The sequence below is a fragment of the Salvia miltiorrhiza genome, chromosome 2 (genome assembly GCF_028751815.1).
Source record: "Salvia miltiorrhiza cultivar Shanhuang (shh) chromosome 2, IMPLAD_Smil_shh, whole genome shotgun sequence".
NCBI lineage: Eukaryota > Viridiplantae > Streptophyta > Magnoliopsida > Lamiales > Lamiaceae > Salvia > Salvia miltiorrhiza.
The window spans coordinates 25606921-25622601 of record NC_080388.1 but is presented as its reverse complement, the minus strand read 5'-3'; the positions used below and the strand labels follow the sequence as shown (position 1 = coordinate 25622601).

Below are 15681 nucleotides of genomic sequence, written 5' to 3'. Positions count from 1 at the left end.
AGAAAAGATCGGTCCTCTCTAATATTACAGACATGCTATTTATAAGAGATGAAGAGGGGTGGGTAAGATTGTCTTTTCCTTCATGGCACGTGCTCGGTATGTCTTTGGCGTCGTTGTCACTGGTGATTGTCCTTGCTCCAACGGCCTTGCAGCTTTTGCCTCCTTCAGAAAGTAGTTGGGAACTCTTCGCTCGTGCCGGCATCTCTAGGTGTTGAAGTCTGCGCTGCCTTCTCCAAGGAGCGCTGGTGCTACGCTGCTCTTTCATGGGGTGGGATGACTGCGCTGCTCCTTCATGGGGTGGGGTGACTGCGCTGCTCCTTCATGGGGTTGGATGACTGCGCTGCTCTCTCAAAGGGGTGCTGGGATCTCCGTTCTTTGTCCTGCACTGTTAGTTTTCCTATTTTGTGCGATAATCATTAAGGCAGTAGATATTTCATATTGGTAACATATGGAGTACGGGTCATATGCTGCGCTGGTGAGGACCTTATCCCTCATCAATTATTATCATCATCAAATTGCTAGTTAAAGATTAGTAAAAGTAATCACAATACATAAACACTGCCCTTTTAGTCTTTGACACCACCTTTACACCACCTTTTTCAGCTTTCTTAGTCTCCGTGCCGAACCCCAAATGGGAGTTTATTTCGTGGACGGAGGGAGTATTATATATATATATATATATATATATATATATATAGGAGAGAGCTAAAATAAAAACATTTTTTAAAATATAAAATATAAACAATTTTCAGTTCTTAGATCTTCAAGATCTACGGTTGATACGTAACCTTGTTGGATGCATTCGTGGTCCTGAGTTCGAATCCCAAAGGTAGCAAAAATTTATTTTTCACAATTCGTAACCCTGTTGGATGAATTCATATGTGTTCTACATAAAATTCGTACATTAAAAAATATTTTTATTTTTATTTGAAGAAGTATTTTCACAGTAGCCCTTCTATATATATATATATATATATATATATATATATATATATATATATATAGTGGCAATATACAAAAATACCCAAATTCTTAGAAGTGTCTACAACTTTTACCCACTTTTTCAAAATCCTCCACTCTATATCCATTTCAATTTTATATTAATATACTTTGGAAAGGACAATCTGAAAAGTGTGGTGGGCATGTGTAGATGACAACATTTATTCTCACCTACCTAGCATTAAATTAAAAAAGCTACCAACTCATTTGTCTCTTTCACTCCACATTCGAAACATCTGCACATGATTAGGGTTTGAGCCTCTCTCTAAAAAATACCGCCGCTGCATACCGCCGCCTCGCCGTCTCCGCTTGCTTGTCGCCGTCTCTGCTTGCTTGTCGCCGTCTCCACCTCGACTCTTGCCATTTTCCTGTCGCCTCTCGCCGTCTCCCTGTCGCCTCTCGCCGTCTACCTCTCGCCTCCCGTTGTCTTCCTCTCGCCTCGCCGTCTCCCTCTCTCCACTAAACTTAGGCTCTCACCGTCTCCATCTCGCCTCTCAACAAACTCAGACTCTGAACGAACTCAGCCAGATCTCGCCGGCTCCATTTTTCCGGTGGACGGAATCAACAAACTCAGCCTCTCAACAAACTCAGGCTCTGAACGAACTCAGCCTCAGCTCTCTACCGGCAAGCTATCAACTTTCAACCACCTGAAATCTCATCAGCTTGTCTCTCGCCTTTCTCCATTTCCGTCATGGATGCACCGCAAGAGGTATTTACTGCCAACTCTCAGACGATAAAGATAATACTGCCGTTTTTTTTGTATTACCGTTGTTGAAAATTGAAAATACCGTCGTGTTTTTTGTCTATACAGTCACAATATTTGAGAATATCGAGCGATGGTATTTTAAGTTTTTCAGGCGGTATTTTAAACTTTTCCGGCGGTATGTTAAGTTTGTCGATGGTATATTCAGTTTTTCCGGCGGTATTTACTCCAGTCGTTTGATATTAGTATTGTTTTATTTGTTTTTTTCGTTGAGAATACTAACGTGTTCATTAAATATTGTAACGTGTACCTTGAGAATTCCTTGAGAATATTACCTTGTTAGAATTGTTGTATATATGCTTAATAATTATTACAATAAATTATGTTTAATTGAATATCGACTCTCGAGTTAATTGATGATATAAATTGTCTTAAACAACCTTATTGTATAAATAGTTATATGTTAAAAAAGAGGTCTAGGGGTTCGCTGTAAAAATAAGCTAAATAATAATGTACTTACAAAAAAAGAAAAACAACAACTATGATTGGAGAAATTGGCATGTTGGTTTATTAAAAGCTTAACTGACTTGTTTATTAAAAAAAACAACTATGAGCCAATTGATAATCAAAACTTATGAGGGGGTGGGAGGGGGGGGGGGGTTGGTAGGATTATTATAAATGGATTTTACATACTTTTTTACTCAATCAAGAACGATTGGAAAAATAGATTATATACATAAGAAGGGAAAATGGTTGTATTTGCTAGCTCATAAAATGCTTTGCCTAGATTAGTTGGGTTTTGCCTTTTTATATCAATAAAGTTTGTGTTTTAATACTCCCTCCGTCCACCAATTAAAGCCCCATTTGAGGGTCGGCGCGGAAACTAAGAAAACTGAAAAAGGTGTTGTGGATGAAATATAAGGGTAATAATTAAGATATTAGATTACTTTTACTAATCTTTGATTATGAAATTGCCTTTTCTTTTGTGATTCTTTTTAATTGACATTTGTAATTGATTATTTTTATTTTCTTTTATTGACATTTGTTATTGATTATTTTTATTTTTTCAGTTTATTAATCTTTGACAATTCCATTTAATTTTCATTTTTTCTTTCTTTATTAATCTGTCTATTTTTTGTTCTTTAATAAGCCGTCAGTTTTTTTTTTCTTATCAAAAATTCGAAAGATCAGTTCTAAAACAAAAATTGAGTGTCAATTGTTATCACACATTCGAAGAACAGAATAAATTTGGAGGCAAATGGAATTTTCATTGAACAAAGTCTGCAAAAGTACAGAGGGTCCCTCCAAAAGTTTGGAGGGAAAATCAAACTACAACTACCCTCTAAATCCTCTATAAATACAACCATAACTTCATCTTGCATTCAATTCTCACCAACTAAAAGAAAAGTACTGAAAATGGCCATAGAAAGGCCCAAATTGAAAGATGATGACAGAAATAAATTGGCTCAGTGGCTTCTTGAACATAGCACTGCAGGCAAACTTCATTATGGTGCAAAAAAGGACGCTGCCCTCCATTTCAAAGTAAACTTGAAGACCATTTGGAGGATTTGGAGCCAAGTCTCAAATCAGAGAGAATGTGGTGTACCTGTCCAGAATGTGAGGGAGATGCAATTTACAATCTGGATGATGTAATAGAAGGGCTACAACAGGTTGCTATTAGTCACTAGGGAATAGTATAGCTCCAATGTTTACAGCAACAAACACCATGCAACTGTTTTTGGGGGTGTTTGAAATGTAAACCATTTTTTGTAAGCTTAAGTGTCTCAGCTAGAACTCCTTAGCATGATCATGATTAAGTACATTAACTTGTTATTTTTGCCCTCAGAATTACAAAAATCATCACAGGGCCATATTATGCCTATCCTTTAACTTCACAGATACACAATTGGCACCATAGATACACAATCAGCACCATAGATGCACAATCGGCACCACAGATACACAATCGGCACCACATATACATAGGAAAAGGCATCGAAGATACACAATAGGCACCATATATACACAAAAGTTAGACATCACAGAAGGCAAAAATCAGATAAGGCATCACCAGCCATCACCCACCAATGAAATGAACAAAGAAATCAGACAAGGCATCACCAGCAATCACCCACCATACACTGAACAGAAAAATCAGTTAAGGCATCACCATCCATCCCCCACCAAAGAAATGAAAACGACTTCACCTGATGGTATGAGAGATAGAATACAAGGGAGAAGAACCCTATAGTTTTCAGGCGTTCAATAAGCTCGGCCTTCGACCTCTCTCTTCTCAGTGTTGTAGGCGGGGGTTCGTCATCAGCCATGACCCCGGTTGCTACCTATTTTTCGTAGCCTGCATCGGGGAGGATGGCTTCAGATATCTGGAGATCTAAGGCGGCAAGTCAGATTCCGGCATGACCGTGTCTGGTACAGAGAGAGCCTTCTCCGGGAATGGAATTTCTTCCACCATCGAGTCCATCGATGAAGATGGAGTGATGTGAGAGCCAGAGAGATCCATGGACGGGATAAGTGTAGATCTAGGATTTTCTTCGAATTTAGAGAGAGAAAGACAAAGATCTAGGATTCTCAATAGATTCAGAGAGAGAAACACGAAGATCGTGGGTCTCAATCAATCCGATAAAAGTAGACGAAGATCTAGTCTTCTCAATTGATTCAGAGAGAGGAACACGAAGATCGTGGGTTTTCTTCGAATTCAGAGAGACGAAGACTAAGAGAGAAAGAATTATAGATCTAGGGCTTTCTTCGATTTCAGATAGACGAAGATCAATCAGAGAATGGTGCGTAGATCTAGGGTTTCCTTCAATTTCAGAGAGATGAAGACGAAGAGATGGTGTGTTCTTCGAATTCAAAGAGAGAGAGCGAGGAAGGAAGAACTAGGGTTCTCTAGGAATTCTCTAGAACAATATAGCTGTCAGATGTAAATCGTGAAACACAATTTGAGGAGAATTAAATCCCACCACCGACCCTTCTCAATTTGTTAGTAAAATAATTAGTCAATTAATTAGATAGGGTAATTAAGTGGATTAAATTTTGAGGTGTGATAATTAATGGCAAAGGGCAGTAATTACAAGTAAAAAGAGAGGGTAAAAGGGTACAAAAAGCACAATAGGGCCTTAATTGGTGGACAAAAATTTAAGGGCAAGTAGGGCTTTAATTGGTGGACGGATGGAGTATTATTTTACAATTGTAAGTGTTACATTTAATATTATAATTTGTTTTTAATGATTTTTATTTTTAAATTGTAGGAGAATTCTAATTATTTGAGGCCGAGTACAATTAATGTGGCTTCAAATGTTGGGACATATTACAAGACAAAATACTTGAAAATGGTTAGGAAGGTATTGAATGCGAAAGGTGGTCAACCGTTGGTGGACAGATTTTTAAGTGGTTGTTTCGGACACTTATTAGATTGGAATCCGGGGTCAAAGTGTGCTATGGCTGTTCACCATGTAGTTTCTCGCCAAATCCGATCAAATGATAATGGATTGTGGTTTTTTATTAACGGGAGTAGGTTAAACTTCTCGGAGAGGGATTATGCCCTTGTTACATGGCTGAATTTTGGAGAAACTGACTTTGATACGAGGGCACACCACGATCTCCGGAATGTTGAAGTGTTCAGAAAATTTTGTTGTGGGCAGAGGACTGTTAAGGTGGAGACTCTCGTTGACCTTTTCGAGAATTATGATATTGATGATCAGGATGGGAGTTTACTATTACGTGTGGCCCACGTGTTAGTACTGTATGGCATGCTACTAGGGTATGAGCCTGATAAGAACGTGGCTGACTGGGTGTGGGCTTTGGTGAATGATCTTGATGCATTTGCCCAATTTCCGTGGGCAGCTTATTCGTATCAGCTGCTATGTCAGTATGTGAATAACTTTAGTACACACGACAAATATAAACTGTACGGGCCGGTGTGGGCATTACATGTATGGTCCCTGGAGATCATACCCGAGTTGCGTACTGCAGTTGGTACACACTTGGATGGCGGTGCACACCCTAGATGTTTGAGGTGGAGGTTTCGAAGTAGGCCCACTGTGTCGGATTTACGCCTCCTATTCGAGCAAGAGGTACTTATTTCATTATAAATTCAATGTTATGCTTGATAATACCGTCTTGAATAGTTTAGAATACCGTCGTATAAATTGATAATACCTCTGGATTAGTTCATAATACCGGCTAGAGGTATTCTGTAACTTTCACGAAAGTATTTTAAATACTCAGGCGGTATTCTCGATTTATTATGCGGTATAATTATCAAAAAAATTATTGTTTGTTTGTTTGGTTTTTTATTGTAGCCGCATCATATATTGGCGATCCAGCCCGACGATTATGAGATGACGACCCATTATTATGCTACGGCAGTCATTCCCGTGCCCATTGGTGTTCACTATGAGCGACCGATGAACCCGTTGAGGGAGGGTAGGCAGTTTCCCCCGCGACCTGCACAGGATATACGTGTTTAGGAGCATGAACTGCCGAGGAGACGAGAGGAAAGGAGGACGAGGGCGACGACATCTCGAGATAAGCGCAGTCGACCTCCACCTACCACATCATCATCTAGTAGTGGAGAGCACGGGCTCCGAGGACGTGACCGTGAATTTTTGGAGGGCATCGTCACTAGGATGGGAGAAGAGCAGGAGATCCGAATGAAAAGGCATAACGAGGATATGGATAGTCGAGTGAAGAGGGCATTGAAGGGTTTTTTGAAGGATTTGAAGGGGTTTTTTGGCTGTAGGTCTGTACACCCTAGAGGTGTATATTCTCCTGCCCCTCGTTGCACGCCTGCACCAGAGACCAGAGATTCTGATGATGGGCAACCCGATGATGGTGGTCCGGTGGCCGGTGATGTGTCACCTCATGATGATAAGCCACTAAAGGTGCCGCATCGACATTCTGTGCATGATTACGGAAGCACATCTACTTCTCATCACGAGCAGCCCCGTTTTTCTCTTCAAAATCCATCTGATTACAATTTTGATCCAAGATATATGGAGCATGTGGCACAGGTACTTGTTCAAATTTTTTTGTGCAAACATTTCAATCTTCATATATATATTTATACTAACAATTTTGTTTTTTTTTATTTGTTAAGGGACTGATGTCCGGGATGGGTGTTGTGACCACTGAGGGCCTCCAAAATTTATTGTTCGATCATTTCCAAACACCAGCGATGCCCCGAAGGAGTGAACGCCAAAGATTTCCCTCTCGATTGCTAGATTCCCCCTATCTAGCAACTGGAGAGCCATGTCTTCTTCCTAAGAAAGTGGTGGATAAATTTATGGAGTACATGAATGGAAGAGAGGAGTACGTCTTCATCACTGAAAGTAGCGCCAAATACAAGAAGGGTTATTTCCATGACATTCTTAGGTATTACATTTTATTATGTTTCTTAAATAATGGTATCCAGTTTTTTCACAGGTGGTCGAGTTGTTCATGTTAAGCTGCAAGTCAAGGATAATGACTGGGGGAAACCTCCTACCGAATGTCACGTCACAAAGCACTGTTATATCCTCTCTAGATTTATTTGTGAGTTTATTTCAACATCTACATCATTGGATATTTGTCCTTATGCTTATGAACGTTGATTTTTTATTTTTTTCGCAGAGAGTGTGTCAAACATATTGGCGTTGCTGTATGTTTGGCACAAGGTTGAATCTCGCTGTTCCCAGTACGTACGACTCCTTTGCCGCTTGGGAAGTCCCTGAGGGTATTTGCAAAATGATTAAGGGCGAGTGTGGATCATCAATGGCACAAAGTTGGATGGGGGCTAGCCAGGTTAGTATTTATGGATTTTGAGATTGAGATATCAATTTATGGTTTAATACCGTCAGATAAATTTAGAATACCACCTAGAAAAATAAATAATACCTCCGGGATATTTCAGAATACCAACTGGAGGTATTCTATAAATTTCACAAAGGTATTGTAAACTACTCCGACGGTATTACTAATTTATTTGTCGGTATTGTTACTAATTTCACGAAGGGCTGAGGGAGTTATATCATATTTGGTGAATTTGCTAGTTTGGAATTATATCATATTTGGTAAAAAAATAATTGGAGGTTAAGGGAGTGTTTGGTGATTGTAATCTTACATTTATCTTGCTTTTGGATCCTTGTTTTGTTTAATACCGTCGAATAAGTTGATAATACTGCCTAGAAAATTATAGAATACCACTGGAACAGTTCAGAATACCGGATGGAGGTATTTTATAATTTCACGAAGGTATTATGAACTACGCCAGCGATATTATTAATTTATTTGGCGGTATTATGATCAATGAATCTCTTCACTACTACAAAAATCATCATACATAACACTTCATACATAACGGTTTTTTTCAAAAACCGTTATGTATGAGCGCTTTTTTTGCAAAGATAACGGTTTTCACAAAAAACCGTTATCTATGTACTGTTGTCCATGGAAATAGATAACGGTTTAAGTTAAACCGTTATGTATAAGCGTTATCTATTAGTTTCATACATAACGGTACTACAAAACCGTTAAGCCGACCGTTATCTATGAGCATATTTTTATAACGGTTATTGCGGCGTTAAGAAAAACGTTATGTATAAGTGTCATTAACAACGGTATATTAAACCGTTATGTATCAGCGCCTCTGAAAGTGTTATGTATAATAATTTTTTTAAAATAATATTATATTATTATATTATATTATATATTTACAAAAATACATAAATTATTGTCTCTAAAATCTGAATCTATTCTTAGATTTAGATTTTGAGAAATAAAAAATTCATTACATTTTTTTAATCCTTAAATAACACAAAATCTAAATACATTATTAGATACTTAAATTCCAAAAATAAAATAATAAAAGTGTAACAAAAGGAAAAAAATACAAAGAAAAGAGAAAAAGGTTAGATCGACTTCTTCAACAATCGAAACTCTCTGTTCTCTCCCGCGCTCAAAGTTTTGGTTCCCTCTCAAAATTTTCGCCATTCATTCATAATTTCCGCTCAACCTTCAGTCAGAATTTCTGCGGCTCATTCCCTTCGGCAATTGTAGTTAGGGTTCTCGAATTCGTAGCGCCCAAGACCTCCGTCATCTGAAGCCCACTGCTGTCCAAGACCTCCGCCGCCTCCATCGTCATCTGAAGCCCACTACTGTCAAAGACCTCCGCCGCCTCCGTCATCATCTGAAGCCCACTGCTGTCCAAGACCTCCGTCGTCGTAGCGCCCAAGACCTCCGCCGCCTCCGTCATCTGAAGCCCACTGCTGTCGCCGGCGACGAAGGTACGCCACTGTAGTTAGGGTTCTCGAATTCAATTGAGTTTTAGTTCGTCTAAGTTGTATTATTTGCCCCACCTTCTCACCCTCTTCGCCGCTCTACCTAAATTATTTCAATTGAATTCAATTGAATTCTGATATGTGTTAATTGAGTTTCTAAAGTCTTCGTCTATGGCAGCCTCCTTGCTAACGACGTCGTTCCTGCTCCATTTTTCTTCTTCCCCAACCAGTTAGTGTCTCTCTCGCTCTCACACCGGTGAATCTGAAAAAAGAGGCACCACACCGTCGCAACGAATCTGAAAAAAGGGGCAGAGCTGCAAAGGTAATTTTTTTTTTCTGGTTTGATAGCTGGGAACAGATGTGGTACTGTGAGCATTTTTAAATAGGTGGCACATCCTTGTCATTTTGTGGTATTTTAATGCAAACTCTTGTTCTGTTATCTTTAGTTTCTAATAAATAGTCTTGTTATGTAATAGAAAAAATATTACAATTATACCTTCCTAGAAGCTCACCATGTGCTGCCATGATCTGATTTAATTTGAAAAGTTGTACTGTTTATGTATCCAATAATAATATTCATCTAAAAATCAAAGCTGAGATATTTTTCTGATAAGAATCCTTTATTCCTTCAAACGTCTGAATTTGTTGTTTCCTTCATGTTTTTAATACTTTAATTGAAAGAACCATGTCTATATGAATCTTATCTGAAATACCCATCACTAATAAGTAAATAATTTTGTGGACATTTATTTTTCGATTGGATATTGGTAACCATGCATTCAATCAAGAAAAGCTAATCTTTGCTGTCAAAATGAGTTAGTCAACTTATTAAACAGATTATGTGTGCTATATAATACCTCTAAATAGATTAGCTTGCTGTAAAGAGCATCTCTACGGGCAATGAGTGTCTTTGACTATCCACTTTCTCTAATTATGAGATATGATCGATAAAATAAACCTTGAAAATGCACCAGATTGGTTACAATATTTTTTTTTTGCACCAGTTCAGGTTGGAAGAATTTTGGTGATAGAGAAATTGAGAAAAGATAAGCTTGAAGGTGAGTTTTATATACTCTTACTTTTACTTTTGCACCATGGCTCAACTGGCAGCCATGGTTATGAAAATACCATATTTAGATAAGCATGTATCTAGGTGCTTTTAGTTTTGCACCATGGCTCATCTGGCAGCCATGGTTTTGTAACTAGATAAGCATGTATCTAGGTAGTTGATATGGAGAGTAGGTTGGGGAATGGCTCGTTCCATTCCATTTGTTGTTGTGGCGATGGCTTGGAGCCGACTATATGTGCTATGTGTGTTTGTGTTGTGTATTTCCTTGCTTACATTTCAAAATATTTTGATTATGTTATCATGAATGTGTTCGGCAAAGTGCACCCTGGTGTGTGACTGTGGAATAGCACCCACCTTAGAATATCATAAATAAAAAATAAAAGTACATCGCGAGCTTTAAAACATGGTTTTAGTAACTGAGAAAATGTAATAGAAACAATATTACAATTATACCTTCCTAGAATATTTGTCAGCTAGTTATGTAATAGAAAAAATATTACATATTACAAGTTATTATTATGAGTGCCACATGGAGATTGGTAGGAGCTTCTCTCTTTCTTTTACAAGTCATAAAAAAATAATCATTAACTAAGAAAGTTATTCAAAATTTTAGGTGATAATATAAGCAAAAATTGTAAAGGACAGATATACATTTAATTGTAAAGGATAGATATACATTTAACTTTAACTAGATGCGTCACATTTACAAGATCTTTGCCTTCTTCTTGGCAGTAACTTTTTGCCCTCATTGCCAAGGCGTGAACTTTTCTGTACGTATGTTGTTAAAAATTATCATCTGTATAATAATAATAATAATAATAATAATAATAATAATAATAATAATAATAATAATAATAATAATAATAATAATAATAATAAAGCGAACTAATTCAATATTTGGACAGGATCAATGTATCCAATTATTAATTTTGTTACAGTATTTTATAATTATTTATTACATCATTATCTAGATAAATTATTTGATATTCACTATTGTATAGGTCTTATTATGGTTACTAATTAATTATTTGATATTATTTTAACTATTTAGGTACATTTTGTGGTTAATTAAGGAATTGGTAAAATGGATAAATTATGGATGTCAAAGAATAGATTATCACAAGAGTATGAGGACGGAGTCGAAGCCTTCTTGAATTTTGCAATCCAAAGTGGTTGTGATGCCAACTTAATCACGTGTCCTTGTGCAAAGTGTGCTAATACTAGGAAGTATAAACGTAGTGTCATTAAAGGACATATAATAATGAATGGTATGGACATGACATATAAGAAGTGGATATGGCATGGTGAAGGACGAACACCATCTCAACCAACACATGATACTAATCGGGGTGGGCAAGGGGATACGAGATGTAGTGTTGATGAGGAGCCAATAGATATGATTCACGATGCGTATGATGTCTATGAAAATAACCCAACCCATTTTCAGATGTTGCTTGAAGACGCTGAAAAACCTTTATATCCCGGTTGTAGTCAATTTACCAAGCTATCTGCCACCATTAAATTGTACAATTTGAAGGCGAAACATGGTTGGAGTGATACTAGTTTCAATGATCTATTGAAATTGATAAGAGAAATGCTCCCTGAAACCAATTCCATGCCTTTTTCTTTGTATGATGCAAAGAAAACCTTAAGCACGCTAGGATTAGATTATGAGAAGATTCATGCCTGCCCTAACGACTGCATTTTATATCGGAAGGAGTATTTAGATTCAAGTGATTGCCCTACATGTGGGATGTCAAGATGGAAGGTGAATAAGAAAGGTAAGGCTATGTCTGGAGTGCCGTCGAAAGTCTTGTGGTATTTTCCTCCAATACCAAGATTTCGGAGAATGTTTCGTACTCGGGAAATTGCCAAAGAGCTAGTTTGGCATGTCGTCTGAATTTAAGGTACATAAGTTCATATCTATACATTTTAGTGAATGTTGTACTTGTCTACTACGTCACTACGATAATATTGTAGGCTTTGAGTGAGCAACAAAAAGAGAGACAACGTGGGAACATATACCCCCATCATCTTTCCCGCAAAGGATATGCAAGATTTGCCGAAGAAATCAAGGTAAAAAATTCATTTCCTGCTGTACTTCATTGGTTTAATTAACCATTGAATTCTTTCCAACTGATTCGTAAGATGTGCTGTGCTTGAAATATGAAGTCCAAAGCAAAAGTAAGCATCTCATCAAATCATTGGCAGTTGTTGCTTAACTTCAAAAATTCTTATGGCTGTTGTTTCTTAACTTAAAAAATCCCTATGGCTGTTGTTGCTTAACTTCTTTTTTGTTATTATTATCAATATTGTTTTATGTTCTAACTTCATATTATTTGCATGAAATGTTTTATAGAAGACTGAATTTAGAGGTGATGAAGAAATAGACAGAGCTGTGATGTGGAAGAGAGCAAGATTGACTAAGGATGGAGAAATTGAGAATGAAAACTTGAAGAATACCATTCATAAAATAGTATGGCATAGCATTATGTTAATTCCCTTAAAATTGATCATTAAATTGCACATTTGCCTTTTAATCATGTTATTGATTGAAAATAACAGGATGACTACATACGTGAAAAGGAGGAAGGGATACTTGATTCTGATTCTGGTTCGAGCGATTTGTTGTCACGTGCCCTGCAAAAAGCAGAACATACTGGTCGTGTGCGAGGTTTAGGGGCAGGCGTCAAACCCAAATCATTCTTCCATACGCCTAGAGGAAATATACAAGAAACTGATGATAAATCACAAGCTGAATTGGAGGATGCGAAGAAACAAATAAAAGAACAAGATGGACGCATACTTGTGCTAGATAAAGTGATCTATGAATTGGTAAATAGGATTGGAAAACTTGAAGCGAAGGTAGGTAATAAGGAAGACAAGTCTGAAGGATTGGGCAGTTGTTCTGTGATAAAGCCTCAGAAGAAACAGGTTGAAGATGATGAAGATATTGTATTAGTTGGAAAATCAGTTGGACTGGAGGTATTATGTGAATACTTCTAATAAGTATTTTTGTTGTTTCTTGCTTTTATATATAGACCAAAGAACACACAAAGCTAGCTTCCTAACTAACAAACAACTCTACTTTATTTGATGCAGGGGAAGGTTGTAAAATTACTTGAAAAAGAATCCAAAAAAGTTGTAGCTTATGGAACGGTCGTTGTTGCTGGTGATGTCCTACACGGATCTCCAATGCATGAAGACTCGTTACGTGTGGCGATTGATGAGGTTGTCGATGAGAATGCAAGACTACCCTTTCGTATTTCAGATGAGATGGAGACTGTGGGAAGTGCCTTAGGATCCCATGTCGCATGGCCTAGTGATTTGGTGGTGGAGAAGTCAATTGAGGTAATTTTAGTCATTCTCTAGCAGCCTTGGACATAGTAATTAATATCCACCTGCCATATATAATAACTTGAATATATACCTGCCATTAAAGTCAATTGAGGTAATTTAGTTTTTTTCTAACAGCCTTGGACATATTAATTAATACCTCTGACATGTCGTGTACATTTATTTAGAAATGCAATAAGAAGGCAGTTGCAAAAAATGTTGTCAAGGACTCCGTGGTGAAGAATTTGTCATCATTGCCTGGATCATTGCTAGCACTATACTATATGATGGAGAAGTCGTTCACGGATGTAGGAATACATGTGAAAATAGACTTTGAAGTCTTCGGGCAGGATATTACAGTTTGGATTCTAAAGAAGGATGATGTGATTCCCTTCTGTAATCTGGAACCGAGTACGGGGAACTGCATTATCACATATGTTTGGTAAATAACTTATTAAGTTATTCTCATTTATATTAACATGTTTATTTCTTATCTAAACATATCCAAATTTGTTGGCAGTCATTTGTATGAAAAGATGAAGAAAGATGGAACTCTAGGAAAGTTTATGTTTGTGAATCCATTTACCATATCTTGTGGAAAATCAGTTGAGGCTAGAGCACGTGCATTATCAGATAGGATACTTGAGGCTACGTCAAATCAGTTGGTATTCGTTCCTTGCAACGTAGGGTAAGTAAACATGTAAAATGTTGAAGCTTCTAAGTTAGTAGTTAGTGTAGTATATCATGTCTTCGCCTACTAATTCAATTTTTTTATAAAATAGTAAGCATTGGATTCTGACAATCATTGATTTTGAGAAAGATCGTGTGTTTTTGATGGACCCAATTTCTCATCGGAATCGCGATACGACATGGAAATCCATCGTTGACACGTAAGTCTTAAACTTTAACTAATCATCTCTATAATCGGTTTTTATAGCTAATATGAACTGCCTTATTGACTATGCTATCAAGTGCGATGAACCTTGTTAATGCACGCAAGGGAAAAAAATTCAAGAAATCGGCAAGTTGGGATGTAGTTAAGGTATGTATAATTTGCTATTTAGTACTCAGGGCTTTAAACTTAACTAAGCTTTAGTTTGTTTGTTTTTTGGGTGGATAAAATATATGTTTTCATTGTATATTGCAGGGACCTATCCAGCCTGATTCGAACCAATGTGGATTTTATGTCATGAAGTTCATGAAAGATGTCATCGCACACTATAGCCTTGATGCCCCCACGTCTCTGTCATCAATGGTAAGTAAACGTTATACTCTTGATTATTTAATTTTCTAATAGATGGTAAGTAAATGTAATACTCTTGATTATTTAATTTTCTAACAGAACATTTGTACTTATTACTAAAGAATATTTATGTACATATTTCTGTTATAGTTTAAGAATGTGAAGACGTATACTCTAGCTGAAATCGATGAAATTCGTGAGGAATGGGCAACGTGTGTGATAAAGCACGCCTTTGATTGATCTTTAGGTATGGCACATATATGTTAATGTATCATAGTTCACTTGAACGCTTTTTACTATCTTGGTTTTCTTTTATTTCAAGGTGTGCATATATATGGCAGGTGGATATTCAGTCCGTGTTTTGAAGAAGCAACGATTTCAATGATTTTCTTGTAAATTAGTCAATATGTCTACATATATGGCAGCGTTTTGTTATTTATGTAGAACATATATGACAAGACTTGTTTGGATGGTTATATGTAGCACTTACATCTTTGGATGCTATGTTATCTATGCTAATATTATTTTGTTAATGTTATTTTATTATTTCAATTTATTTATTCATTTTTAGACATAATAAAAGAAAATTTGAGAATAAATACAGAATTTGCAGGAAAACCGTTATCTATAATAGAAAATCGTTATCTATAATGAAAATAGACAACACAATTCGAACCATTCATAACGGATGCAAACTGTAATGTAAAACAACGATAACGAAAAGTAACCGTTATGTAAAACACAAAAAAACCGTTATTTATGATGAAACTAGATAACGAAATTTAAACAATACATAACGATTATAATACTGTTATGTATAATAAAGATAACGTAAACAAACCGTTATGTATCGCAAACTAGAACGTTATCTATAATAACTTGAATATGTAATCATAACGGTTTTTATGATCTTTAATAACGGTGGTGAACGTTATCTATGACTGTTATAGATAACGGATAAAATCCGTTATCTATGACTGTTATAGATAACGGATAAAATCCGTTATCTATCAGGGTATATAACCGTTATCTATTAATTACAAAGATAACGGTA

The 15681-nt window shown here is 36.7% G+C and overlaps 2 protein-coding genes across 2 annotated transcripts; both read left to right on the top strand.

Moving 5' to 3' along the window:
* Nucleotides 1–1475: 1475 nt before the first annotated feature.
* On the top strand, nt 1476–7525 carry LOC131008190 (uncharacterized). Its single transcript, XM_057935082.1, has 3 exons — nt 1476–1708; nt 4972–5796; nt 7334–7525. Exons 1-3 carry the CDS (start codon nt 1691–1693, stop codon nt 7523–7525), a joined length of 1035 nt encoding a protein of 344 aa, XP_057791065.1. The 5' UTR covers nt 1476–1690.
* A 1084-nt stretch (nt 7526–8609) lies between these two features.
* LOC131011160 (uncharacterized) lies at nt 8610–15160 on the top strand. The gene is made up of 12 exons (XM_057938960.1): nt 8610–8985; nt 9158–9301; nt 9989–10037; nt 11100–11829; nt 13151–13399; nt 13573–13826; nt 13905–14072; nt 14167–14274; nt 14357–14426; nt 14532–14639; nt 14778–14874; nt 14950–15160. The coding sequence occupies exons 5-11, from the start codon at nt 13244–13246 to the stop codon at nt 14865–14867; spliced, it is 954 nt and encodes a 317-aa protein (XP_057794943.1). The 5' UTR covers nt 8610–8985; nt 9158–9301; nt 9989–10037; nt 11100–11829; nt 13151–13243; the 3' UTR covers nt 14868–14874; nt 14950–15160.
* Nucleotides 15161–15681: the final 521 nt, after the last annotated feature.

What these genes read in the sequence shown, in the direction of transcription:
- LOC131008190 (XM_057935082.1), top strand. An exon ending in GCCTCCTATTCGAGCAAGAG is followed by an intron (nt 5,797 to 7,333) that starts GTACTTATTTCA and finishes TTTTTTTCGCAG; the next exon opens with AGAGTGTGTCAAACATATTG.
- LOC131011160 (XM_057938960.1), top strand. Translation starts at nt 13,244, where the DNA reads ATGCATGAAGACTCGTTACGTGTGGCGATTGATGAGGTTGTCGATGAG. An exon ending in CAAGTTGGGATGTAGTTAAG is followed by an intron (nt 14,427 to 14,531) that starts GTATGTATAATT and finishes TGTATATTGCAG; the next exon opens with GGACCTATCCAGCCTGATTC. An exon ending in CCACGTCTCTGTCATCAATG is followed by an intron (nt 14,640 to 14,777) that starts GTAAGTAAACGT and finishes TTTCTGTTATAG; the next exon opens with TTTAAGAATGTGAAGACGTA.